At 41.7% G+C, this 23,973-nt stretch overlaps 1 protein-coding gene across 7 annotated transcripts in view; it reads right to left on the minus strand.

Moving 5' to 3' along the window:
- Positions 1-281: 281 nt before the first annotated feature.
- Positions 282-23,973, minus strand: part of IPO11 (importin 11) — a 260,517-nt gene continuing 236,825 nt past the window's right edge. For all 7 annotated transcript variants that reach the window (XM_030566003.1, XM_030566006.1, XM_030566000.1 and 4 more), the window contains exons 30-31: positions 23,015-23,099; positions 282-1,894 (exon numbers count right to left, since the gene is read on the minus strand). In XM_030566003.1, the coding sequence (XP_030421863.1) occupies positions 1,730-1,894; positions 23,015-23,099 (250 nt within the window). In that variant the 3' untranslated portion in view covers positions 282-1,729. The remainder of the gene's footprint in view (positions 1,895-23,014; positions 23,100-23,973) is intronic.

The raw sequence follows: 23,973 nt of genomic DNA on the forward strand, positions 1-23,973 counted from the left end.
ATTTAATATGTTCTATTTAAATGTATTTTAGAAAGTGTAATGGAAATATATTAATAGTATGGGGGGGTAAATCATGGTAAGTAGCTTTTAGCCTGAATCATCAAGCACAAAAGTTAAATCTGTAGTGAAGAACTCAGAACAACAATATTGCCATTTACAATTCACAGTACTTTTATGCCTTATAAGTACAATAAGACTCTTGAAGGAAGCATGAATCTGTAAACTATTGAGATTTTTTTGAGAGAATAAAAGCATACAGATTAAGACAGTCAGAGGTGAGGTATATTTGGAAAGCTTAATTGAAACTTTACTGTTTTTTTTTTGGAAGCATCAACATTTCTAGCACATTTTCGGTTCTACAAGATTACAAAGGAGCAGTAGGTTCTCCAGTTACATGTATACTGTGCCCAGGTTTCTATAGAAAATTCATACTGTACATTTTGCTACCATGTTTTCAGCAGTTTCCTTTAAAACGAAACAAAACAAAACACAAATACAATAATCCACAACTAAAAAGGGTTTTGACAATAGAGGGCAGATAGGAAAAGTAAAGTACCCCCTGAACCCTCAAAAAACAAACAAACCCAAAAACAAAACAAAAAAAACAAGAGAGACTTTTTTTCTCTCCTGGGGATGAGGGCAGGAAAGAGGGATGGACAGAAACTTTCCTGTGTGTCACTGACAGAGCCCCGAACATTCCTAACTCCATCTTTCGTAATTTACCATTCTCATCACCATTCATAGTGTCTGATCCAAGGTTAAAGCTCACTGAAGTCAAAGGGCCATGGATCAGGTCCTTAATCTTCTGAAGAGGGCACTATTCAGCAACACAGAGCATACCTTCCACCTCAACTTCTTGCAAGGCTGGTGGTATATATCCACAATACACTCAGCTCCCACCAGCCTGAGAGAGACTAAGATCAGAAAGTGAACTCGGGTCTCTGATACAGGACAGAAGTGCATTACCATGACGTATTGGGGTTCTTACACTACATATTTAAGTAGAAAACATGTATGCAGAAAATAAAATTGGACAATTTCCCTTTTCTAACAATTTTACCCATACATGGGTCAGTATCATGAAAATAAAACATTTGACTGATACATTTGTTTTCTTTTCAAACTGGTGTTTATCTCCTCAAGCATGAAAATCTTAGGAATATGTATGTATGTGGATGTATGTAATATATAATATTAAAATCCAATTAAAGACTTAATGTCTTATAGTCTCCTGCTGCAATAATTGTTTAAATGGTTTTTTTAATTGTTTTTTTTTTATTATGCTGTCATAAACAATTAAAAATGTAAGGCAGCCAAATTGAGCTGTTATTGTTACACAAAAATATCTCCCACATTAGCCCTCACTTTTCCTCAAAGTGTTAAACACTCATGATTATAAGATAACCAAACACTTCTTTTTTGATTAACAGTAAATCAAGCAGTTGTTTTCACTGTACACGTTAGCTCATGCAGCCCCCCATTCCCCATATATATAAAATTACACTCTCTTGTGAAACAGGCTTGTAAACTCTAGTTAGGAGCCAATTTACATTTATTCTGTCAATCCTACAGAAAGAAAAAAATCAGTTTTACGGTCTCCGCTTCATTATTTTTTACACAAGTTACTTTTAGCTTTTAAACAGGGTTTTGCATATAAGATGGAAGGCTAGGTGTTTTTTCATATGTTTGAACTGGAGAGTTAGACATACAAAATCTTGTTTCTGACTCTTTAGAAGCCTTGCAAGAATTCTTGTAGTTGTGTGACTATTTCTGTATCCACTGTTTCCATAAGTGCCTGAAAGGCTTGTTCTCCCAGTAATTCTTGCTGTGCCTTTAGCTTCTCATAGACGAATTGCTGCAGCGACACAGTGTGTACAGGGTCCTTCAGTGCAAGCTGTGGAAAACAGATAAGAGCAAAAATATAGTAATGCAGGCAAGAGGCAGTCCCAACACACCAGTGATTCATACATCTATTTTATAATCTGAGCTGAAGTAATAAAAAGCTTTTGCTTTCCTTTGTACTTATGCTGAGCAATGGTCTTTATTGAGTCAAATTCTTCCAAGGAGAACTCAGTTATCTCCACAATGAAAATTAAACTGTACTTTCAAACTAGTTAAATAACAGTTCTCAAATCATGGACTCAAACTGCTAAAATACTTTGCACTTCTATAACTTCTTCCATCAGAAGATCTTGCAATACTTTATTAACTACCATTAAGTATACTCATCATCCACGTGAGGTATGGTAAATATTACTGTATGGCCACATTAGGGATGCCAGTCACCCAGATTTTACAGATGGGGAATCAGAGACATACACAGGTTATCTAACTTGGTCTAAATTCACACAGCAAATGAATGATATAGGTGAGAATAAAACCCATTCTGTAGACTTCCATGTCTAATCCTAAGCACTAGATAATGATCTGCATCCACCCTGGACTTGTGAGGCTTATAGTGAATCAAACTAATTTGTATATAAACTGCCTATAGTTATTACCTTCCCCTAACCTCAAGAATTGTGAGCAGGAAGGTTATATTACCTCTGAATTTAGTACTACAATGACCACTACTAGAATACTGTGTCCAGCTCCAGCACCCACAATTCAAGAAGGATGTTGATAAACTGAAGAGGGATCAAAGAAGAGCCACAGAATGTGTGAAGGATTGGAAAGCATGCCTTATAGTGAGAAAGGGAAGGAGCTTAATCTATTTAGTTTATTTAGTTAACAGGGACTTGATTACAATCTATCAGTACCTACATGGAGAACAAATATTTGATAATGGGCTGTTTTATCTAGCAGACTAAGATATAACAAGATCCAACGGCTGGAAGTTGAAGCTAAACAAATTCATACCGGAAAAAAGTGTACATTTTTAACAGTGAGGATAATTAACTATTTGGTCAATTTGTTGTGGTGGATTCTCCATCATTGGCAATTTTTAAATCAAGACTGGATGTTTTTCTAAAAGAAATGCTCTTAGTTCAAACAGGAATTTATTCAGGCAAATTCTATGGCCAGTGTTGTGCAGGAGGTCAGACTAGTTTATCATAGTGGACTCTTCTGGCCTCAGAATCGAAAGAAGTCCTGCCATCTGTCTGTGTATTCTTAAGAGTATGAGCTCTTCAGAGCAGGGACCATACTTCTAGAATGTTTGAAAGCACCTAGTGCATGTTACTATACATAAATAATAAACAAAAATAAGGATTACCTTCATTTGTAATGAATTGAAAAAAAAGCAAATAATCTAGAGTCAACAAAGAATCTGTTTTTTTTTCTCAGTACTAGCTTCAATGATTAATTACATAATGCATAGTACTTACATCACACTTTGTATCTTCAAACTGGTGTGCGTGTATTAATGACTAAATCTTTACATCACACTTTTGAAATGGGTAAGTATTGACCCCATTTTATAGAGTAGGACATTTAGACAGAGAGATTATGTAATCTGGAGTGATTTAACACACGGAGTCACTTTCAAAGTCAGGATTAGAATTCAAGAGTAGATCAGATACAAAGTATATACAAAATGGAACAGCTTCAACAGAAGAGATGTAGAGAAATTCACCCCAGACTAGCCAATGGACTGGGAGTTAGGGCACTCACATGGAATGGGTGAGATCTGGGTTCAAATCCCTGTTCTAGAGCATGAATTCAAAACTTGGTCTCCTCCATCCCAGCTGAGTGCCCTAGCCACTAGGCCAAAATTATAAAGTCACCACCCTCCCCATGCCAGACATATTTTTTTTCTGGCTGAATCTGCATTATTCAGCAAATAAATTATTTGTTCAAAAAAATTGCCCAGTTTTACTCAAGAGTTCTTTGCTTCCCATCTAATGGTTATTCCACAAGAACATGCCTCTTTTCTTGTAAGTAACAGAATAGTGCATAAAAGATGTGTTTCAATAGGCTCCTTGTAGGTCACCCATCAAAATACTAACCAGACCCATCCCCATTAATCTTAGAATTCAGATGAAGTCATGCATGTTAGACTTGTCCAACTCTGCTCTTCAGAGGTTCTTGTTACTGCCACTTCATTTGCAACTCTGTCTGTCTCATAATTTTTTATCTTACACAACTACTGTATGATTGGAGTTTCTTGTACTTTTAGTCTTAATATTTTATAAATCCTTATGCAAATGACAAATAGAAAAATTAAAATGGGTTATTGTTGCAGGCAAAGGGTGTTGACGACTGGTCAGCCTGAATAAGTCTAAATTTTTAGAAAATAATTAACTTGATGAATTAGACCAAGACTGCAAAGTCCAGGCAGTCTGCCACCCCGCTCCTATCTCTTCCTGTTATGGGAATTAACACAAAACATCACACTCTGGGGGTATGCTTATATCAAACAGGAAAGCAACATATTGTGCGTACCTATCTAATGACCCTACTTGTGCTGACAATTTAGTTTGAACGCAGTATCTTCAGAAATAAAAGCATAAGCCTCTACTGCTTAAGCCTCCTACCTTATCTGGTGGCTATAAGAGACAACCTCATATGTGGAGCAGTTCAAACTCTCTTAGTGTGGGTTACACTTACTACATAATTTTCAAATATTCATGACTGGCTATTACCAAAACAAATGTATTCAAAGAAGGAAAAACACATTCTACATTGAGGACTACTTTCTACATCATATGTACTAAACCCTCTGAGCTACACAAAAGCACTGGAACATGAAAAAACAACCAGCCAAAATTCCTCTCTGCATTGGGATAGCTCAAAAAAGGAACACCTGTTTTTTTTTTAAATCAAGTGGGAGAAATTCCAGGCCCAAAGTATTTTTATAACATTGTAGTCGAGAAAAATAGAGGTTTGAATCTAAGATCCAACTTAATGTTAACTACAATATTACTGACAAAGAGTCCTGTGGCACCTTATAGACTAACAGACGTATTGGAGCATGAGCTTTCGTGGGTGAATATCCACTTTGTCAGATGAATGTAGTGGAAATTTCCAGAGGCAGGTATAAATATGCAGGCAAGAATTCAATCCGAAAATTGAATTTTTAAAGCTCTTTTCAAGAATTTCTAGACAAAACCCATCAGCAATCATAACTAACATACAATTATAATGATTGCCCAAACAAATCACATGGGCTCCAATGCAGATCCCCACTGTAATCAGTGAGATTCCACACATTGAAACACACTAGCTGTTTCTACTGTGTACATCTTGGTGGATCCTTTTTCAGGGTTTAGCCACTTGACATTAATAGTGGGGGAGGGAGGTTAATAACTACTTCTCAGGTATTACCATTATTAATTAGTACCTGGCTTAAGGGGGAAATCTGAAATCTACTTCACACCATTCTCTTACATCTGAAGAAAATGTCCTTCCTTATGGAACTAAAGTCTTGACCCTGCTAGGTTCTGAGCATTTTGGCTTTGATCCAGCAAAGAATTTAAGCTGGGAGCGGGGGAGGGTGACCAATCCACCCAGGGCTGGTGCAAGGATGTTTTGCGCCCTAGGCGAAACTTCCACCTTGCGCCCTCCCCCATCCCTGAGCCTTGCAGCAGCTCCCTGAACCCCCCATGGCAGCTTCCCCCCTCCACCCTGAGGCACCCGGGGAGCCGTGTGGCAGCTCCCCACCCCAGGTCATCTCTGCTCTACCGCCTCCCCGAGCCCTGCGGCAGCTCCCCACCCCCTGCCCTGAGGCACCTCCCCCGTGGCAGCTCCTCCCCACCCGTTCACCTCTGCTCCGCCTCTTCCCCGAGCACGCCGTCGCTGCTTCACTTCTCCCGCCTCCCAGGCTTGCGGCGCCTAAACTGATTGGCACTGCCAGCCTGAGAGGCAGGAGAAGTGAAGCAGCAACGATGGGCTTGGGGAGGAGGCGGAGTAGGGGTGAGCTGGGGCGGGGAGTTCCCCTGCGTGCCGCCCCCTGGTTACTTGCTGCAGGCAGCCCTCCCCGTGCCCCCCTGTCCCAGCTCCCTCCACCTAAATGCCAGCGGTGACCAGGGCGGCCGAAGAAGGGAAGGGAGGCACACAAGATTACATGCCCCCCCATCAGATTTCTGCCAGGGTTCACACCAGAATGTGGCTAACAGCAGCCTTGTGTGAGGGAAGGGATGGGAGCTACTTCCAGGTGCAGGGAAGGAAGAGGTGGGGAAGGGATGACCTGGCCCATGTCTTTGTAGAGCTCATCTCTTCTCCTCCCCGCCACTCCGATGTGGCTGGAAGCAGCTTGTCCCTTCCTGCCTGCACAGTGTTGAAAGGCAGGTGACACCTCCAGGCTGCTGCTGGCCACTGATATAACCCAGCCGCTTCTGGCTACAGTGCGTGCAGGAAGGGGTTAAACCCTAAGGATGCACTGCGCACCAGGGCCCAGGGAACCAGACTGCAGGGGCTTCAGCGAACTTGTCCAAAGATACAAACTTAGATATAAACTAAAGGCTGCAAATCAGCAAAGCACTTACATGCATGCTTTAATTTTAACAGTGAAGTGACTCAGCTGGGGAGGGTGCCTAGGGGATGGAGCAGCCCCGCTCTCCCTGGGGGCAGGAGTGGGAAAAGGGTGGAAATCACTTCCTCCCCCATCCCAGAGCTTAGCTGAGGGGTGGAGAGGTTTCCCCATGCCAGCACTGTCTGGGGCTTTGGCACATGCAGGGCTCAACTCCTCCTGGCCAGTGCCTCGGGCCAGTGGTTCTTGGACTTTCCCGGGGCGCTGACCAGCCAGAGGCAGTGGAGGAAGGAAGGAGCCTGACGGCCAGGCTGGTGATGACCTGAGCAGGGGAAGGAAGGAGCATGACGGCAAGGCTGGTGGTGACCTGAGCGCTCTGACCGGGGGCTGGTTCTCCACACAGCACTGGGAGTGAGATGTGGCCCACCCAGGGGGATATGGAAGAGCAGCAGGACTGGGGAAGGTGAAGGGGTAAAGCAGGGAGAGACCAGAGAGGGAGGAGAACATAAAGAGCCAATGGGTGGGCCTCAGAGGTGACATGTAACCAATGATTGCCTGGTGCCTGCCTGTACTCACCAGCTACCGCAGTGAGCAGCCAGCGCTGGACGGAAATGGGGTGGGGTCCTGCTGGCTGCGAGCTGGCATGCAACTGAGTCTACACTGATGGACCAGCAGGAGGAGCACACGGGACCCCCATGCTGCTACTTCACCCTGCCACCAGTCTTGCACATCCACTCCCATCACTGGACTGGACCCCATCCCACTCACCACTGATGGGTGGGTGGCTGGCAAGCAAGGATCTGGCCAGCAGCAGACCCGCCAGTACTGATGGGGGAGGAGGGGAGAAGAAGAGACAGAAAATATGGAACAATTTGCCTGTTTTCAAGAAAAAAAAGTCAGGACACCTGCAGGAGGGCTTAAATATGGGACTATTCCTTTAATAAATGGGATGTCTGGTCACCCTAGGTATCTACCTGGCATAGCTGGCCCTGTCTGACGCATGGAAGAATGGCATGTTGTGTCTGCACGTGAAGTTTCCTATCACCTCTCGCTCTGCACGGACATTTAGAATTAGCATCTGCATAACGTGGAGAAAATGATACTAGAACTTGTATGTAGGAGACTGGGCATATCTTTGTGTCTGAAATTCCTCCAGCAGTGGTAGCATATGTTGAGTTACAGCACCAAGCTTTTTAATGACTTGTTGTAAGGATTCATTGTCTTCAGACTCAAACACCTTTTGAGTCAGCCAACATTTCCCAGACAAATGCTGGAACTACATGAGCGCCTCCTCCCTCCTCACACCATTTAACAAATGAATAAAGTTTCAGAGCACTCAGGGCCTCAAATACGAGATTCAAGCTATGTAGAGCAAGGCGAATCACTTACCAGCAAGCACCCTGACAAATCACACTGGTACCAAGTTCATTTGAGGGAGCCCATTTCACTTGCTGAGCAACAGCATAGAGCTGCAACAGCTGCTGCTATTTCCTTACATTTCAGCATTCTGGCATAGACTGTGGCCATGTCAACCGGCTGGACATCCACAATGAGTGCATATGCAACTGCTGTGTAGGTACTATTCTTTGTTGCAAGCTTGTGGTTTAAATCAATCCAAAATGGAATCACCTGAGTGTGAACAATATCATCATCATTTGATATTGGCAGGATATCATGAGGTAGTAGTGTTAAAAGTTACCAAGTGCAAGCTCAGATGGTGTTTATTTGTAGGCGACAGGAGTTTATTTTCTCAAGTACTTTTTCATGGTGAGTTGGTTCTGGACATGTTCTAGGTTTCTCAAATGCTGCACACTGTTTAAAATACTTTGGTTGCCCAGGAAGAGTAGGTGACTTCCTTCCCAGCTTCCATGATATTTCTTGTGATGCTGGACTATCTGCAGACTATTCTTGAATTACCATTCTAGACTAGTGATCTCCAAACTTTTTTGATTGTGCATCCCTATCAGTAAAAAATTTTGAGCACGCACGTCTTGCCACGCCGGCTCTACCATTTTTGCCAAAGAAAAAACAAACAACAACAACAAAAAAAAAACCCACTCTGACTTCCGCCCAAAGTGAAGACGAGGCAAAAAAAAAAAAAGTGCTCCTCCTGCCACGTACCCCCAAAGATCCTCTTGCGCATGCCACTTTGGAGACCACTGTGCTAGACAATGAACGGAAGGTGTTCATTATATTAGCAGTCTCTGTAGTGATGTCTATATTATTGCCTTCTTTATGGATGAGATTTCCACCAGCACAAAGTGCTATAATTCAATTTTGGAATTAACAAATCTCCCTTGAGTCTTTCTACTTCAGTTTTTGCATCACTAGTGATTAACCACCTCAGCTCAGCATCACTGATAAAAAAAATCCATGAAAGTGTAGAATATCTCTATTAAATTGCAAGACCCAAACTCATGGTGTAGCTGTGTAGCAAGGCTTATGTGCAGTGGTATCATAATTTTGGAACAGTTAAATACTATGTACTCCACAATTTGAACATCTTTTGAATGATCATATTCATTGCTAGCTGAATTATATGCCTCTTTATCTATCAACCAAAGGACAAACTCCTGCTCCAAGTGGAGCATAAACGTAGCTGACCTCTGTAACCTACAATCACCTGGCTTTGGATAATACCGAGTCTTTCCTTCTGGCTATTTCAAAGTGAAGTATTGAAGCAGAACTATATAAAACCACTTGTTCATTTGAAAGCTTCTCATCAGGCTCCCTGCCAGAAGAACATTCACAAAACGTGGGTGAATTTAAGTTCCTGTTTCAGATTACTAGCAGCTTAGATAGACTCAGTTAATGTTATTGCCCTGCATAGAATAAGAGTAGACTTGCTTTGTCCATGCTGTGCATGGAATGAAATTGCAGAACATAGTGTCTTCCTAATCTTGCCTGTAATTTGCTACTGAAATAGCTTGCATTTTCTACATCTGAGGGAAGTAGGGCTTTATATCTTTATAGCAGCTTGGACAAGAGACTAGCCTTGTTGTACATAAGACCATTGTCTAGTTCTTCCATCAGCTGATAACATGCAATGTCAACAGGTGAATGTATTGTTGCAGTGTAACTAGATGGTTTTGCTTTACGATTTGTTTTACTGAAGTAGGAAGAAAGGCAAGCTGAGTGATAAACTGCATTCTAAGCAATCAAGTCTTCCTCAGATATTCTGCACTTATGTCATCATATCTTCTTTGAAGTGCTCCCGCGCTTTGATTGGTCATTCTGAACTGAATATCCTTACAAAATCAGGACCTTTTCAAAGCTGAATTAAATTGTTAACAATCCCGGTATTATGTTTGCTTACCTCCACGTCAGCTTTATGCACATGAATTGCGCTCACCTGGCTATCTGATATACCAGTGAAGCTTAATTTAAAGATTCAATTTTCCTTGGGATGTACAGCAGCTAAGTAGGCCAATCTGTAGGAGACTCACCAATAACGCAGCTGTTAGGAATCTTTGGATGAGAAATTTAAAATTACAAGAATGCTAAGATTGGTTAAACTAATCTCTCTAACAGAATAACTGATAATTTCTCATTATTGCCTAGAGAGTTGCGATACTATTAATAAGTTACCAGTTACCGTACATGGTAAAGTGTGAATGCGTTGTTCCTTACAGGTCGCTGTTCAGATGACAGTTATATGAAAGGCACTTAATATTATTTTTGTAAAGCATTTTAATATTTTGTATAGCAAACTGACAGATTTGAACAATTTGCATATTCTTAAACTGCACTGTCTTCTAAAATATTGTGATTTTGTATCAAGAATTTTTTTTTCAAGTTTGTATTGAAATTGACCTTTAGTTAGGGATCTTTATTTAGATTTTGTGTGGTGATTTTATTGAATTTATTGCATTATATGAATGAAAACTTTTCTACATGATCCTAAGATAACAAGCTTGGTAATGTATATACACCTGACAAGATTCTTTATCTTCTTCTGTACACGAATCAGGAAAACTCCCTATGGGAAAAATACATTTGGCATGGAATTCAGATTGAGTATCTGGTTTCCATTTCTAGTTCTTCCACAGACCTCCTGTGTAACCCTGGACACTTAATTTCTGTGCCTCATTTTCCACATGGGGATAAAATGTGCAGAATACTACTACCCAATTCTACCTAACGTGTTGTGTTTGGAGATCTTCATAAGGTAGGCCTTACAGAAATACATATTATTATTATTATTGTTACAATTGGTCTACTGCATTGAATTAACATATGCTTAATAAGGACAGCAACTTTAGTGAGACATTTTCCTGAAAAACTGAACTAGTCTAATTACAGTGTATGGCTTGATTGTTGCTTAATTGGGAAGCATTAGCAAAAATTCTGCTCAATGAGGATTCAGTCAGTGTCAAGAGGTTAAGTAATATTTACATTTGAAATGCTTAGCCTTCTAATTCAGAAATGGCCAATGAAGGATTAAAAGAAGAAACGTATTGAATATCAGTTCAGGATCAGCCTTTTTATTCAGTTCAGTGTTATCTTTCATTATAAAGCTTTTCAGACTGTTTATGAAAAAAAGACGATTGGAACAGCTGCTTAATCACGATGACAGACTGAGTAAAGTGTCCCAATAAAGCAGATACCATTGTAGTTGGCATATGAAACACTGCTGCATAGCCTTCTAACAGGCTGGTAAATAGTACTTTGAATGTTGAAAAAAGTTCTCTTTGTCTAGGTATTTATCAGACTACCATCAATGTAGTATCTAAGTACCTGAAAGCAGTTACTAATTTATTATGATGCCACCACTGTGAGGTCAGAACTGACTCAGAAGTTTGCACTGGGATCAAGTCACTGATTCTGGTAGAGCTCTTATTTCCCAGTTATTTATATTATGATAATATCCAGAGGTCATGATCAGGATTGGGTGCTGTACAAATATAGAAGTATAGAATATACAAGTCCCTGTCCCAGTGAGCAGAGACAGAGGGTGAGGTTCCGGGCTGAGCCTCTTAGAGACCTAGCACAGAACTTGCAGCACACAGGGAGAGAGGTTAATGTGGCTTTAAGCTTGAAAAGAGATTAAATTCATGTTTGTTTGTTTTTTATCTTAAGCAATGAGGGTTCAATGCCAGCAGAACCTTGGAGATGTTAAAGAGGAATAATCCACAGTTTTGTTGATTAACATCAAATTGTTCTCATGCTATCAACATACTGTTGCTCTGTATGGGAAAGATATTTTACTGTGTGCATTGTATTGTAAACAAGCTAATAAAGAAAAAACTAAATAAAGCTATTTATAATTAGTACTGTACCAATTTTTTTTACTGATTTCTGTATACTTATTATAAATCTATATTTATAGATATATAAATAACACCGCGGGGCACAGACTATCCAATAAGTTCCTGGACTGCATTGCAGACAACTTTTTATTTCAGAAAGTTGAAAAAGCTACTAGGGGGGAAGCTGTTCTAGACTTGATTTTAACCAATAGGGAGGAACTTGTTGAGAATTTAAAAGTAGAAGGAAGCTTGGGTGAAAGTGATCATGAAATCATAGAATTTGCAATTCTAAGGAAGGGTAGAAAGGAGTACAGCAGAATAGAGACAATGGATTTCAGGAAGGCGGATTTTGGTAAGCTCAGAGCTGATAGGCAAGGTCCCATGGGAATTAAGACTGAGGGGAAAAACAACTGAGGAAAGTTGGCAGTTTTTCAAAAGGACGCTATTAAGGGCCCAAAAGCAAGTTATTCCAATGGTTAGGAAAGATAGAAAATGTGGCAAAAGACCACCTTGGCTTACCCTTGAGATCTTGCGTGACCTACAAAATAAAAAGGCGTCATATAAAAAATGGAAACTAGGTCAGATCACGAAGGATGAATATAGGCAAATAACACAGGAATGCAGAGGCAAGATTAGAAAAGCAAAGGCACAAATGAACTCAAACTAGCTATGGGAATAAAGGGAAACAAGAAGACTTTTTATCAATACATTAGAAGCAAGAGGAAGACTAAGGACAGGGTAGGCCCACTGCTCAATGAGGAGGGGGTAACAGTAACGGGAGACTTGGAAATGGCAGAGATGCTTAATGACTTCTTTGTTTCGGTCTTCACTGAGAAGTCTGAAGGAATGTCTAGTATAGTGAATGCTTACGGGAAGAGGGTAGGTTTAGAAGAGAAAATAAGGAAAGAGCAAGTAAAAAATCACTTAGAAAAGTTAGATGCCTGCAAGTCACCAGGGCCTGATGAAATGCATCCTAGAATACTCAAGGAGTTAATAGAGGAGGTATCTGAGCCTCTAGCTATTATCTTTGGGAAATCATGGGAGACGGGGGAGATTCCAGAAGACTGGAAGGGGGCAAATATAGTGCCCATCTATAAAAAGGGAAATAAAAACAACCCAGGAAGCTACAGACCAGTTAGTTTAACTTCTGTGCCAGGGAAGATAATGGAGCAGGTAATCAAAGAAATCATCTGCAAACACTTGGAAGGTGGTAAGGTGATAGGGAATAGCCAGCATGGATTTGTAAAGAACAAATCATGTCAAACTAATCTGATAGCGTTCTTTGATAGGATAACGAGCCTTGTGGATAAGGGAGAAGCGGTGGATGTGATATACCTAGACTTTAGTAAGGCATTTGATACGGTTTCGCATGATATTCTTATAGATAAGCTAGGAAAGTACAATTTAGATGGGGCTACTATAAGGTGGGTGCATAACTGGCTGGATAACCGTACTCAGAGAGTAGTTGTTAATGGCTCCCAATCCTGCTGGAAAGGTATAACAAGTGGGGTTCCGCAGGGGTCTGTTTTGGGACCGGTTCTGTTCAATATCTTCATCAACGATTTAGATGTTGGCATAGAAAATACGCTTATTAAGTTTGCGGACGATACCAAACTGGGAGGGATTGCAACTGCTCTGGAGGACAGGGTCAAAATTCAAAATGATCTGGACAAATTGGAGAAATGGTCTGAGGTAAACAGGATGAAGTTCAATAAAGATAAATGCAAAGTGCTCCACTTAGGAAGGAACAATCAGTTTCACACATACAGAATGGGAAGAGACTGTCTAGGAAGGAGTATGGCAGAAAGAGATCTAGGGGTCATAGTGGACCACAAGCTTAATATGAGTGAACAGTGTGATACTGTTGCAAAAAAAGCAAACATGATTCTGGGATGCATTAACAGGTGTGTTGTAAACAAGACACGAGAATTCATTCTTCCGCTTTACTCTGCGCTGGTTAGGCCTCAACTGGAGTATTGTGTCCAGTTCTGGGCACCGCATTTCAAGAAAGATGTGGAGAAATTGGAGAGGGTCCAGAGAAGAGCAACAAGAATGATTAAAGGTCTTGAGAACATGACCTATGAAGGAAGGCTGAAGGAACTGGGTTTGTTTAGTTTGGAAAAGAGAAGACTGAGAGGGGACCTGATAGTAGTTTTCAGGTATCTAAAAGGGTGTCATCAGGAGGAGGGAGAAAACTTGTTCACCTTAGCCTCCAATGATAGAACGAGAAGCAATGGACTTAAACTGCAGCAAGGGAGATTTAGGTTGGACATTAGGAAAAAGTTCCTAACTGTCAGGGTAGTTAAACACTGGAATAGATTGCCTAGGGAAGTTGTGGAATCTCCATCGCTGGAGATATTTAAGAGTAGGTTAGATAAATGTCTATCAGGGATGGTCTAGACAGTATTTGGTCCTGCCATGAGGGCAGGGGACTGGACTCGATGACCTCTCGAGGTCCCTTCCAGTCCTAGAGTCTATGAGTCTATGTGTGATGCACTATATTATGTACAAAAAATCCCAATAAAATCATTTTTCAGCAAGATGGCTGCAATAAGGAAGCTAGAAAATAAAAAAAAAATTATGTTGATAAAATCTTTCATGGGTTATTTATTATGAGAAAAGCTTTTTACTTTACAAGCTTTCAGCCAACATGCCTATGCAAACTGGATTCTGTTTTCCTTTAAGTATATTTAGCTATCTACAGTCTCATCAGAAAAATGGCATTGCATGACTTCCCCAGGGACAAACTTATCTCACGGGAAAGGATCAGACAGATACTTTAACTCAAGAGCAGGCAGTGATGAATAATATGCAGCCTAATCCTCAGAGTTAGATTTACAATATAATAAGAGAGACAAATCAATAGTCTCTTTATAATCACCGTGGTTAACTTTTTTTCGATTATAAGCAAAGAACAAAAAGGACCATTTCTCATAGTATGTCTATATTTGTTATTTTCTCACCAGATTATAAGAAATACTAGGCAAGAGAATTAAAAACCCCTCCCAAATACATACCTGTATAAAAGTACAGTCTAACTTCAACCAAAAAATAATTTCCTTCAATATAAAGTTAAGCATGCTCAATCTCTATGTAGTATACGGTGCACACTGTTATGTCACTTAAAAAATATTTCAGTTATGTTGTGATACTCATTATCAGAAGAAATTCATCTCAAACTATACAGCAGTAAATTAACATTTTATTCCAGGATAAAACCTCAGTGGTGTTTAAATTAAATAATCCTTAACTGACCAGAAAGTATTATTTAACCTTCACTTTACAGAGACTCTTTCCATTGTGTTCCCAACATCTCATGGGTCATGGAACTACTGTTTGATTAGAGACCATTTACTGCCAGATGGATTAAGTGCATCTGAGAGTCTGGCCCTAAATTTACAATTAATGGAGCATGATGTACTTGAGAAAAACTTTTAACTGCTGTACTGAAACACTCTTAAATATAGCGATAACAACACTCTAGTAACTAACTTGCTATCCTCTTCCTAAGACTACATTTACAAATAAAGTAATCTCTCCATAATGCTTGAAAAAAGAATGAAGTAGATTTCTGACAGGTTGCACTGTCAATCATTCAGAAGTAAAAAATGGTTACCTATCTTTCGTAACTGTTGTTCTTCGAGAAGTGCTGCTCATGTCCATTCCATTCTAGGTGTGCGTGTGCCCATGTGTGCAGTCGTTGGAGATTTTTGCCTTAGCGGTATCCATAGGGCCAGCTCTGGCACCCCCTTGAGTGCCACATTCATGTGTTGGTATATCAAGCGCCGCCAGCCCTATGCACTCTAAGTTCCTTCTTGGTGATAACCCCAACAGAGGGGCAGGAGGGCAGATAACAGAATGGACGTGAGCAACATATCTTGAAGAACAGTTATGAAAAGGTAGGTAACCGTTTTTTCTTCTTCAAGTGCTTGCTCATGTAGATTCAATTCTAGTTGACTCAAAAGCTTGTTTCTCTCTCACTTTCTTCATGCTGACCCTTCACGAGGCTGCCAAGGCCTTGGTGGCAGGGGTGGCCAGAACTGCTTCCATGCAGACTGGGCCGTATGCATGCCTAGCGAGCGAAGGATGGCCTGAGTGTACTTTAACCCATGAAGCCGTGCATCAGTCTGGTTCAAAAAGAAACCGTTCCCATCGAATGGGAGGTCCTGGATAGAGGTCTGCAGCTCTTGGGACAGGCTGGTGGTCTGAAGCCAGGAGCTGTGCCTCATGACCACTGCCAATGTGACCACCCTGGCCACTGAGTCCACTGCATCCCATGTTATCTAGAGAGAGCACCTAGCTGCCGTAGTGCCCTCCTCCACCAGAGTGCCAAATTCCTGGTCTAGATCCTGAGGGAGGGACTCCTTGAACTTATGGAGGGAGTCCCATAAGTTAAAATTGTACCTGCCAAGAGGGCCTCATGGTTCGCCATCTGGAATTGCAGGCTGGATGTTGAATACATTTTTCTCCCAGAAAGGTCCAGTCTTTTGGCCTCTCTATTTTTGGGAGTTGAACTAGATTGCCCATGCTTGTCGTTTTTGCTGGCTGCAGAGACAACCACCATGTCTGGAGGTGGGTGGGTATATTCCTCAAACCCTTTGGGCAGGAGAAAGTACTTTTTGGCCCTTTTGGAGCTGGGCAGGATGGACAATGGGGTTTGCCAGAGGGCTTTGGCAATTTTCAGGACCCCGTCAGGCACTGGTAGTGCAGAACGTGCCAGGGTAGAGGCTCAGAGGACATGAAATAAGGTGTCTGCCTGCTCAGCCATCTCCTCCATCTCTAGGCCCAAATTCTCAAAGCAGGCCTGGTGTTCCTTAAAATCATCCAGCGGACTGGCCCTTGAGGGGCTTTGTCCGGGGATGAGAACGATGACTGTACCGCCGGGATAGACTCCAGGGCATCATCTCCTGTTGGAGATGGGGGGTTTTGGGGTGGGCACTCTCTCCTTTACCCCGACCCCTGAGCAGGTCTCCTGGACCGAGCCCAGTGCTGGTGGTGCTGCCAGCTGTTGCTCTGAGGCGGTGGCAGATGAATGGTGTGAAGGGGCAATGCATTACCGGCATGCCCCACGCACTCCTTTAAGGCCACTGTGCTGGCCACTGGCCATGCTGCCAAGGCAGCCGTAGATGTTGATGCAGCCTCAGGTGCCCATTCACACCAGTGGGGTCTTGGCGAGGGGCTGAACTGCCTTCCATGCTGGAGGAATTCCCTTCTGGTGACCATAGTGGCGCCGTCGACGCCTGTGTCTGCCTGCTGACCATCGCTGCCGGAAATTGGTGTTTGGAGTGAGAGGATCGGTGCTGGTATCGAGGGGATTGGGGCCAGGGGGGCTGGAATTACAACGGGGAGCGCTCCCACGGGGCAGGCGACTGAGAGCTGGGCTGAGAACGACCAGCGGGAGGACCAACAGTGCTAGTGAAATGGAGACTGGCACCTTCCCCAAGGCTATCGAGTTGAGATGGTGGGGATTGCAACTGTGGTGCTGGTGACCGAGGGCGAGCCCCAGAGGATCTGAGCTACATTGCTGGAGATCTGCGGTGCGGAAATGGAGAGCGCTGTCTTTTCTCGGGCTTCTTCATTTTCTTTCTGGGCACTGGCAACAGTGGTGAGTTGTGCACTGGGGCCCAGGTACTAGGCAAGTCCTGTCAGGATGGCTCGGAAGCCAGATGAAGGGCCGCCTCCATGAGCAGAGCCCGCAAAAGAATATCCTGCTCTTTCTGAGTCCTGGGTCGAAAATGTTTACAAATACAGCATTCGTCCTTCAAATGTGACTCCCCTAACACCTGGAGACTGTGACATGCCCTACCTGGGGCAAACTCCCCGCTGGGATTCTAACTTTTAACTCCTAACTACACTTAACAACTACTTAACACTAACTACTATAAACAACTATTTACAAGGTCCTAAGGCTCAAAGTCAGGAGAGACGAAACCGCCAGCCCTTCCTATGCAAAGATAAGCACTCCGACTAACCACCACAGGCGGTAAGAAGGAATTGAGAGAGCATAGGGCTGACGGCACCTGATATACTGATGCATAATGCAGCACTTGATGTGGTGCCACAGCTAACTCTATGAATACTGCTAAGGCAAAAATCTGTGACAACTGCGAATACTGGCGCGCACACACCTAGAATGGAATTAACATGAGCAAGCACTCGAAAAACCACCATTCATTCTTAGAAGTCAGATGATAAAACAACGCAGACAAAAGAAGAAATATATATGCTTAATATCACGATGTCATTTTCAAAAAATGATTTTTGGCATAGCAGATTCAGCCTTTTTATGTAAATGTTCCATTACTCAAAGAAATATTTTGTCTAATAAAATAACAAAATTATACTAGAGAGATATTACATTCCCTCTCACTGGCAAATTTGCTTTCGGTGGCTCAGTTGCAGAAGTGCAGACCCTGGATTTCTCCTTGTCACTTACTGTGACTGCTAGGATGATTACCAGTTACCACTGAGGATTTCCCTGTTATCTAGGACTCCCTCCTCTGCTTCTCCACGCTACTGCCTTCCTACCTGAAAGAAATATGTTAACCTAATCTACCTCCCTATACAATATGGTGGGTTTCTTGTAAATGCCAGTGTTTGGAAAACCTGGTTGGTAGTGAGTCTGCATGGTCTCAAATGAGACACAGAAAGTAAATTAAAAAGGTGAATGGCATACAATGTCATTCTGTGGCTCGGTCTATGACAGCTCAGATGATGGGTTCTATATATCAGTACCCTATCAGGAAAAAAAAAATGTAGGGAGGAAGAACAAAAATTCAAGCTTGGAATAGAAGACGACAACTAAGGGGAAGGGGAGAAGTGGATTATTTTATGCAATAGCAAATATATCCTGAACTACCATTGTTGGGTCTGGGTACCTGCTGCCAAAAAAGAGAGCACTTAGTATAGAATTTTGTTGCAAACAGGGCTTCAAAACAATTTACAAGCATTGCATTCTTAATGAATTTGGCTCTATTAAAGCAATCAAACCATTATCATCATAAAAGGTTATCAAAAAATTTGCTATGTCAGTAGGATAATATTTTTGTGGATTGTGAAACTGTTTTTTTTTAAATTAATATGTTCTAATTAACTTAAAAAACTATGGAAGTTTAGAATGAAAACACAAAATTAAAAACAGCTGAATGGGATTATTGTAATTAGGGATACTGCAGTTTTAATGAAAAGTGGATTTAGCTAGATTAATATGCAAAGAGTTGACCTAAAACACTAATTGGCTCTACTTAAAATTAGCATACAATTTAAGGAAATTAAGAACCACTTGAGGAAACTGCAAACCGTATGCCAAAAACAGGAAAGTCAAATGTTTATATAAGATGTTGGCTTCCTACCAAAGAATGAAATATGAATTAAACAAATTGTTACAGATATAAACTCTCACTTCTGTTCTACAGGATAGAAACTTGAAACATTTTCTAACAACTATTCTGTGCTTAGTCTTTCTTGCAGAAAAAAAAAAAGATATAAATGTCTGAAAATCCTTAGTAATGTTCCTGTTTGAGACACAGGCAAAAACTGGAAGACATGCTGAAGGATTTTTTTCTCCCTCTCCCCCACTCCCATCACTTCTTGGCAGCATTTCTTTAAGAATATAAGAATGGCTATCCTGAGTCAGACCAAAGGTCCATCTGGCCCAGTATCCTGTCTTCTGACAGTGGCCAATGCCAGGTGCCCCAGAGGAAATGAACAGAACAGGTATCATCAAGTTATCCATCCCCTATCACCCATTCCCAGCTTCTGGCAAACAGAGGCTAAACACACCATCCTGGCCATCCTAGCTAACAGCCATTGATGAACCTATCCTCCATGAATTTATCTAGTTCTTTTTTGAACCCTGTTATAGTCTTGGCCTTCACACCATCCTCTGGCAAGGATTTTCACAGGTTGACTGTGCATTGCGTGAAAAAATACTTCCATTTGTTTGTTTTAAACCTGCTGCCTATTCATTTCTTTTGGTGGCCCCAAGTTCTTCTGTTATGAGAAGGAGTAAATAACACTTCCTTCTTTACTTTCTCCACACCAGTCATGATTTTATAGACCTCTATCATATTCCCCCTTAGTCATTTCTTTTCCAAGCTGAAAAGTCCCAGTCTTATTCATCTCTCCTCATACAGCAGCCATTCCATACCCCAATAATTTTTTTTTTTGCCCTTTTCTGAACCTTTTCCAATTCCAATATATCTTTTTTGAGATGGGATGAGCAGGTCTGCACACAGTATTCAAGATGTGGGCTTGCCATGGATTTATATACAGGCAATATTATATTTTCTGTCTTATTATCTATCCCTTTCTTAATGATGCCTAACATTCTGTTCACTTTTTTGACTGCCGCTGCACACTGAGTGGATGTTTTAGGAGAACTATCCACAATGACTTAAGATTTCTTTCCTGACTGGAAACAGCTAATTTAGACCCCATCATTTTATATGTATAGTTGGGATTATGTTTTCCAATGTGCATTACTTTGTATTTATCAACTTTCAATTTCATCTGTCATTTTGGCCTGGTCTACACTACGCGTTTAAACCAATTTTAGCAGTGTTAAACCAATTTAACGCCGCACCCGTCCACACTCCGAGGCCCTTTATATCGATATAAAGTGCTCTTTAAATTGGTTTCTGTACTTCTCCCCAACGAGAGGAGTAGCACTAAAATCGGTATTACCATATCGGATTAGGGTTAGTGTGGCCGCAAATCAATGGTATTGGCCTCCGGGCGGTATCCCACAGTGCACCACTGTGACCGCTCTGGACAGCAATCTGAACTCGGATGCAGTGGCCAGGTAGACAGGAAAAGCCGCGCGAACTTTTGAATTTCATTTCCTGTTTGCCCAGCGTGGAGCTCTGATTAGCATGGGTGGCGATGCAGTCCCAAATCCAAAAAGAGCTCCAGCATGGACTGTATGGGAGATACTGGATCTGATCGCTGTATGGGGAGACAAATCTGTTCTATCAGAGCTCCGTTACAGAAGACGAAATGCCAAAGCATTTGAAAAAAATCTCCACGCTACACAGTGCTGCGTGACAACCGTAACGGAAAGCCAAAGAATCAAATGGACGCTCATGGAGGGAGGGAGAGGGTACTGAGGACTCCAGCTATCCCACAGTCCACAGCAGTCTCCGAAAAGTATTTGCATTCTTGGCTGAGCTCCCAATGCCTGTAGGTTCAAACACATTGTCCGGCATGGTTCAGGGTATAGCTCGTCAATTTACTCCATTCCCCTCCCGTGAAAGAAAAGGGAAAAAAATCGTGTCTTGACTTTTTTTAATGTCACCCTATCTGTACTGAATGCTGCTGGTAGATGTGATGCTGCGGCAGTAAAGAGCAGTATCCACTCCTCTTCCCTCCCCGGTGGCAGACGGTACAATATGCTTGATAGCTGCTGAGTACTCCTGACTGGTCTTAGGTGAGGCTGGCTAGGGGCGCCTGGGTAAAAATAGGAATGATTCCTGGTCATTCCCAGTAGATGGTACAGAACAGCTGGCAACCGTCTTCATCATAGCAACTGGGGGCTGAGCTCCATCAGCCCCCTCCCTTTCACCTGTAAAGAAAAGATTCTGTACTGCCTGGACTATCATAGCAGCGGGATGCTGGGCTCCTCTCCCCTACACCGCTTAATGTCCTGCCTGGACTATCATAGCATCTGGAGGCTGCCTCCCCCTCATTTCATCTCACTAACAAGTCAGTGTTTCTTATTCCTGCATTCTTTATAACTTCATGACACAAATGGGGGGTACATTGCCACGGTAGCCCAGGAAGGTTGGGGGAGGAGGGAAGCAATGGGTGGGGTTGTTGCAGGGGCACCTCCCATGAATGGCATGCAGCTCATCATTTCTGCGGGATCTGACACGGAGTGGCTGTGCTCTCTGGTTCTCTGATACACTGGTTCTCTAGTACACTTGCCCCATATTCTAGGCAGGACTGACTCTATTTTTAGATACCATAAAGGAGGGATTGACTCGGGGAGTCATTCCCACTTTTGCCTTTGCACCCCCGGCCGACCTCAGCCAGGGGCACCCATAATAGCAGCAGCTGGTACAGAACGACAGTTAACCGTCATCTCATTGCCAATTTACAATGGCAGCAGACGGTACAGAACGACTAATAACCACCTCTGCTATCATGCAAAAGCAAATGAATGCTGCTGTGTAGCGCTGCAGTATCGCCTCTGTCAGCGGCATCCAGTACACATATGGTGACAGTGACAAAAGGCAAAACAGGCTCCATGGTTGCCATGCTATGGCGTCTGCCAGGGCAATCCAGGAAAAAAGGGCGTGAAATGATTGTCTGCCGTTGCTTTCCCGGAGGAAGGAATGACTGACGACATTTACCCAGAACCACCCGCGACAATGATTTTTGCTCTATTAGGCACTAGGATCTCTACCCAGAATTCCACGGGGTAGGGCAGACTGCGGGAACTATGGGATAGCTACGGAATAGCTACCCACAGTGCAACGCTCCGGAAATCGACGCTAGCCTCGGACCATGGACGCATACCGCTGAATTAATGTGCTTAGTGTGGCCGCGTGCACTCGACTTTATACAATCTGTTTTACAAAACCGGTTTATGTAAAATCGGAATAATCCCATAGTGTAGACGTACCCTTGGTTGCCCAATCATCCATTTTTGAGAGATCCTTTCGTAGCAATTCGCCGTCTGTCTGGGACTTAACTATCTTGAATAGTTTTATAACATCTGCAAATTTTGCCATCTCACTGTTTACCCCTTTTTCCAGATCATTTATAATTATATTAAATAGGACTGGGCCCGGTACAGACCCCTGGGGGACACCACTATTTACCTCTCTCCGTTCTGAAAACTGACTATTTATTCCTACCCTTTGTTTCCTATCTTTAACCAGTTACAAATCCATGAGAGAACCTTCCCTCTTATCCCATGACTGCTTACTTTGCTTAAGAGCCTTTGGTGAAGGACCTTGTCAAAAGCTTTCTCAAAATCTAAATACATTATATGCACTTGATTCCCCTTGTCCACATGCTTTTTGATCCCCTTAAAGAATTCTAGTAGATTGGTGAGGCATGATTTCTCTTTACAAATACCATGTTGACTATTCCCCAACAAATTACGTTCATCGATGTCTCTGACAATTTTGTTCTTTACTAGACTTTAGAGTCTGAAAAAAAAATGCAAAAGTATAATTGTCTATGCTATGCAGTTTGTCCTAATGGTCCCTGACCTCTCAGGTTGGGAACAGAGTTTTAAAGCGTACTATAAATTACAACAATGGATGAACCAAATCCAGTGGCAAAGACTTAAGGTTGATTACTGTATTAATTATAATTCTAAACATTTAACTAAAGATAAAGAACTTACCATCTTCTTCCTTTTGTCTTGTTCTGTAGGAGGTTCCTCATCTTCTGTCACTTTGGGCTCCTCAAAATGAGACATCAACATGCAGCTAAGAACAGGAATACAGATATTGTAAATTCACACTAACAATTAAAATACTCAAAAAATAAATGGCAGACTAACTAGATAGAATGGAAAATAATGTATATAATGGAATATATACTTTATATATATATATATATATATATATATATATATATAAAATGGAAAAATATGTATAAGTTATTTAAAAACTACCACTGCTTTTTAACAGTAGCTACCTCAACAGGATATCAACAGATAACATAAAAGATCCCATGTCACTCAAGAGGTTTAGGGTACCTATTTTATTGCAAAGGGGTCCTTCCACTGTTAGAGGCAATAGTGTCCTTTCTAAATTGCCACCTTGCTTAGACAACTTGTTTTCAGCTAGAATATATTGAGCCAGTTTTTAAAACGTATATTCCCACATCATATATAAAACCAAGTCCCTTTTCAGTTTATATGTTGGCTGCACTAAACAGACATATGGATTTAAAAGTTACTGTGGTTACAGAGAGGGCTCAAATGTTTTTCTATTTAAATCTCTAGTTTAAGTCAGGTTTTGAAGTAAAAATTAAAAATTTCAGATGCTTAGGGCTTGGTTCTGCTTTATAAAAACTGTGCATGTGCCAAGGCTGAAAATTAAGCCTACTGTTGAATGCTACTTGCTAATAAAGTTGTCCCCACTTTTGTGCTCAGTAGTGGTTTAACATATTCTTTCATTAAGGTTTTTCAAGGTTCAGTTTAATAACAGTGCTATATAATCCCTGTATTTCACATGTCACAAATGCTTCGTGCATTTTAAAAATGGCTCTCGGAGGTTTGTTTTATTATGGTAAAAAGTGATTAGGGTCTTTAATAAAAGTGAGTTGGTGAATAAGAAATTAATTTTCAAAAGGAGA

Source organism: Gopherus evgoodei, chromosome 6, assembly GCF_007399415.2.
Source record: "Gopherus evgoodei ecotype Sinaloan lineage chromosome 6, rGopEvg1_v1.p, whole genome shotgun sequence".
Lineage (NCBI taxonomy): Eukaryota > Metazoa > Chordata > Testudines > Testudinidae > Gopherus > Gopherus evgoodei.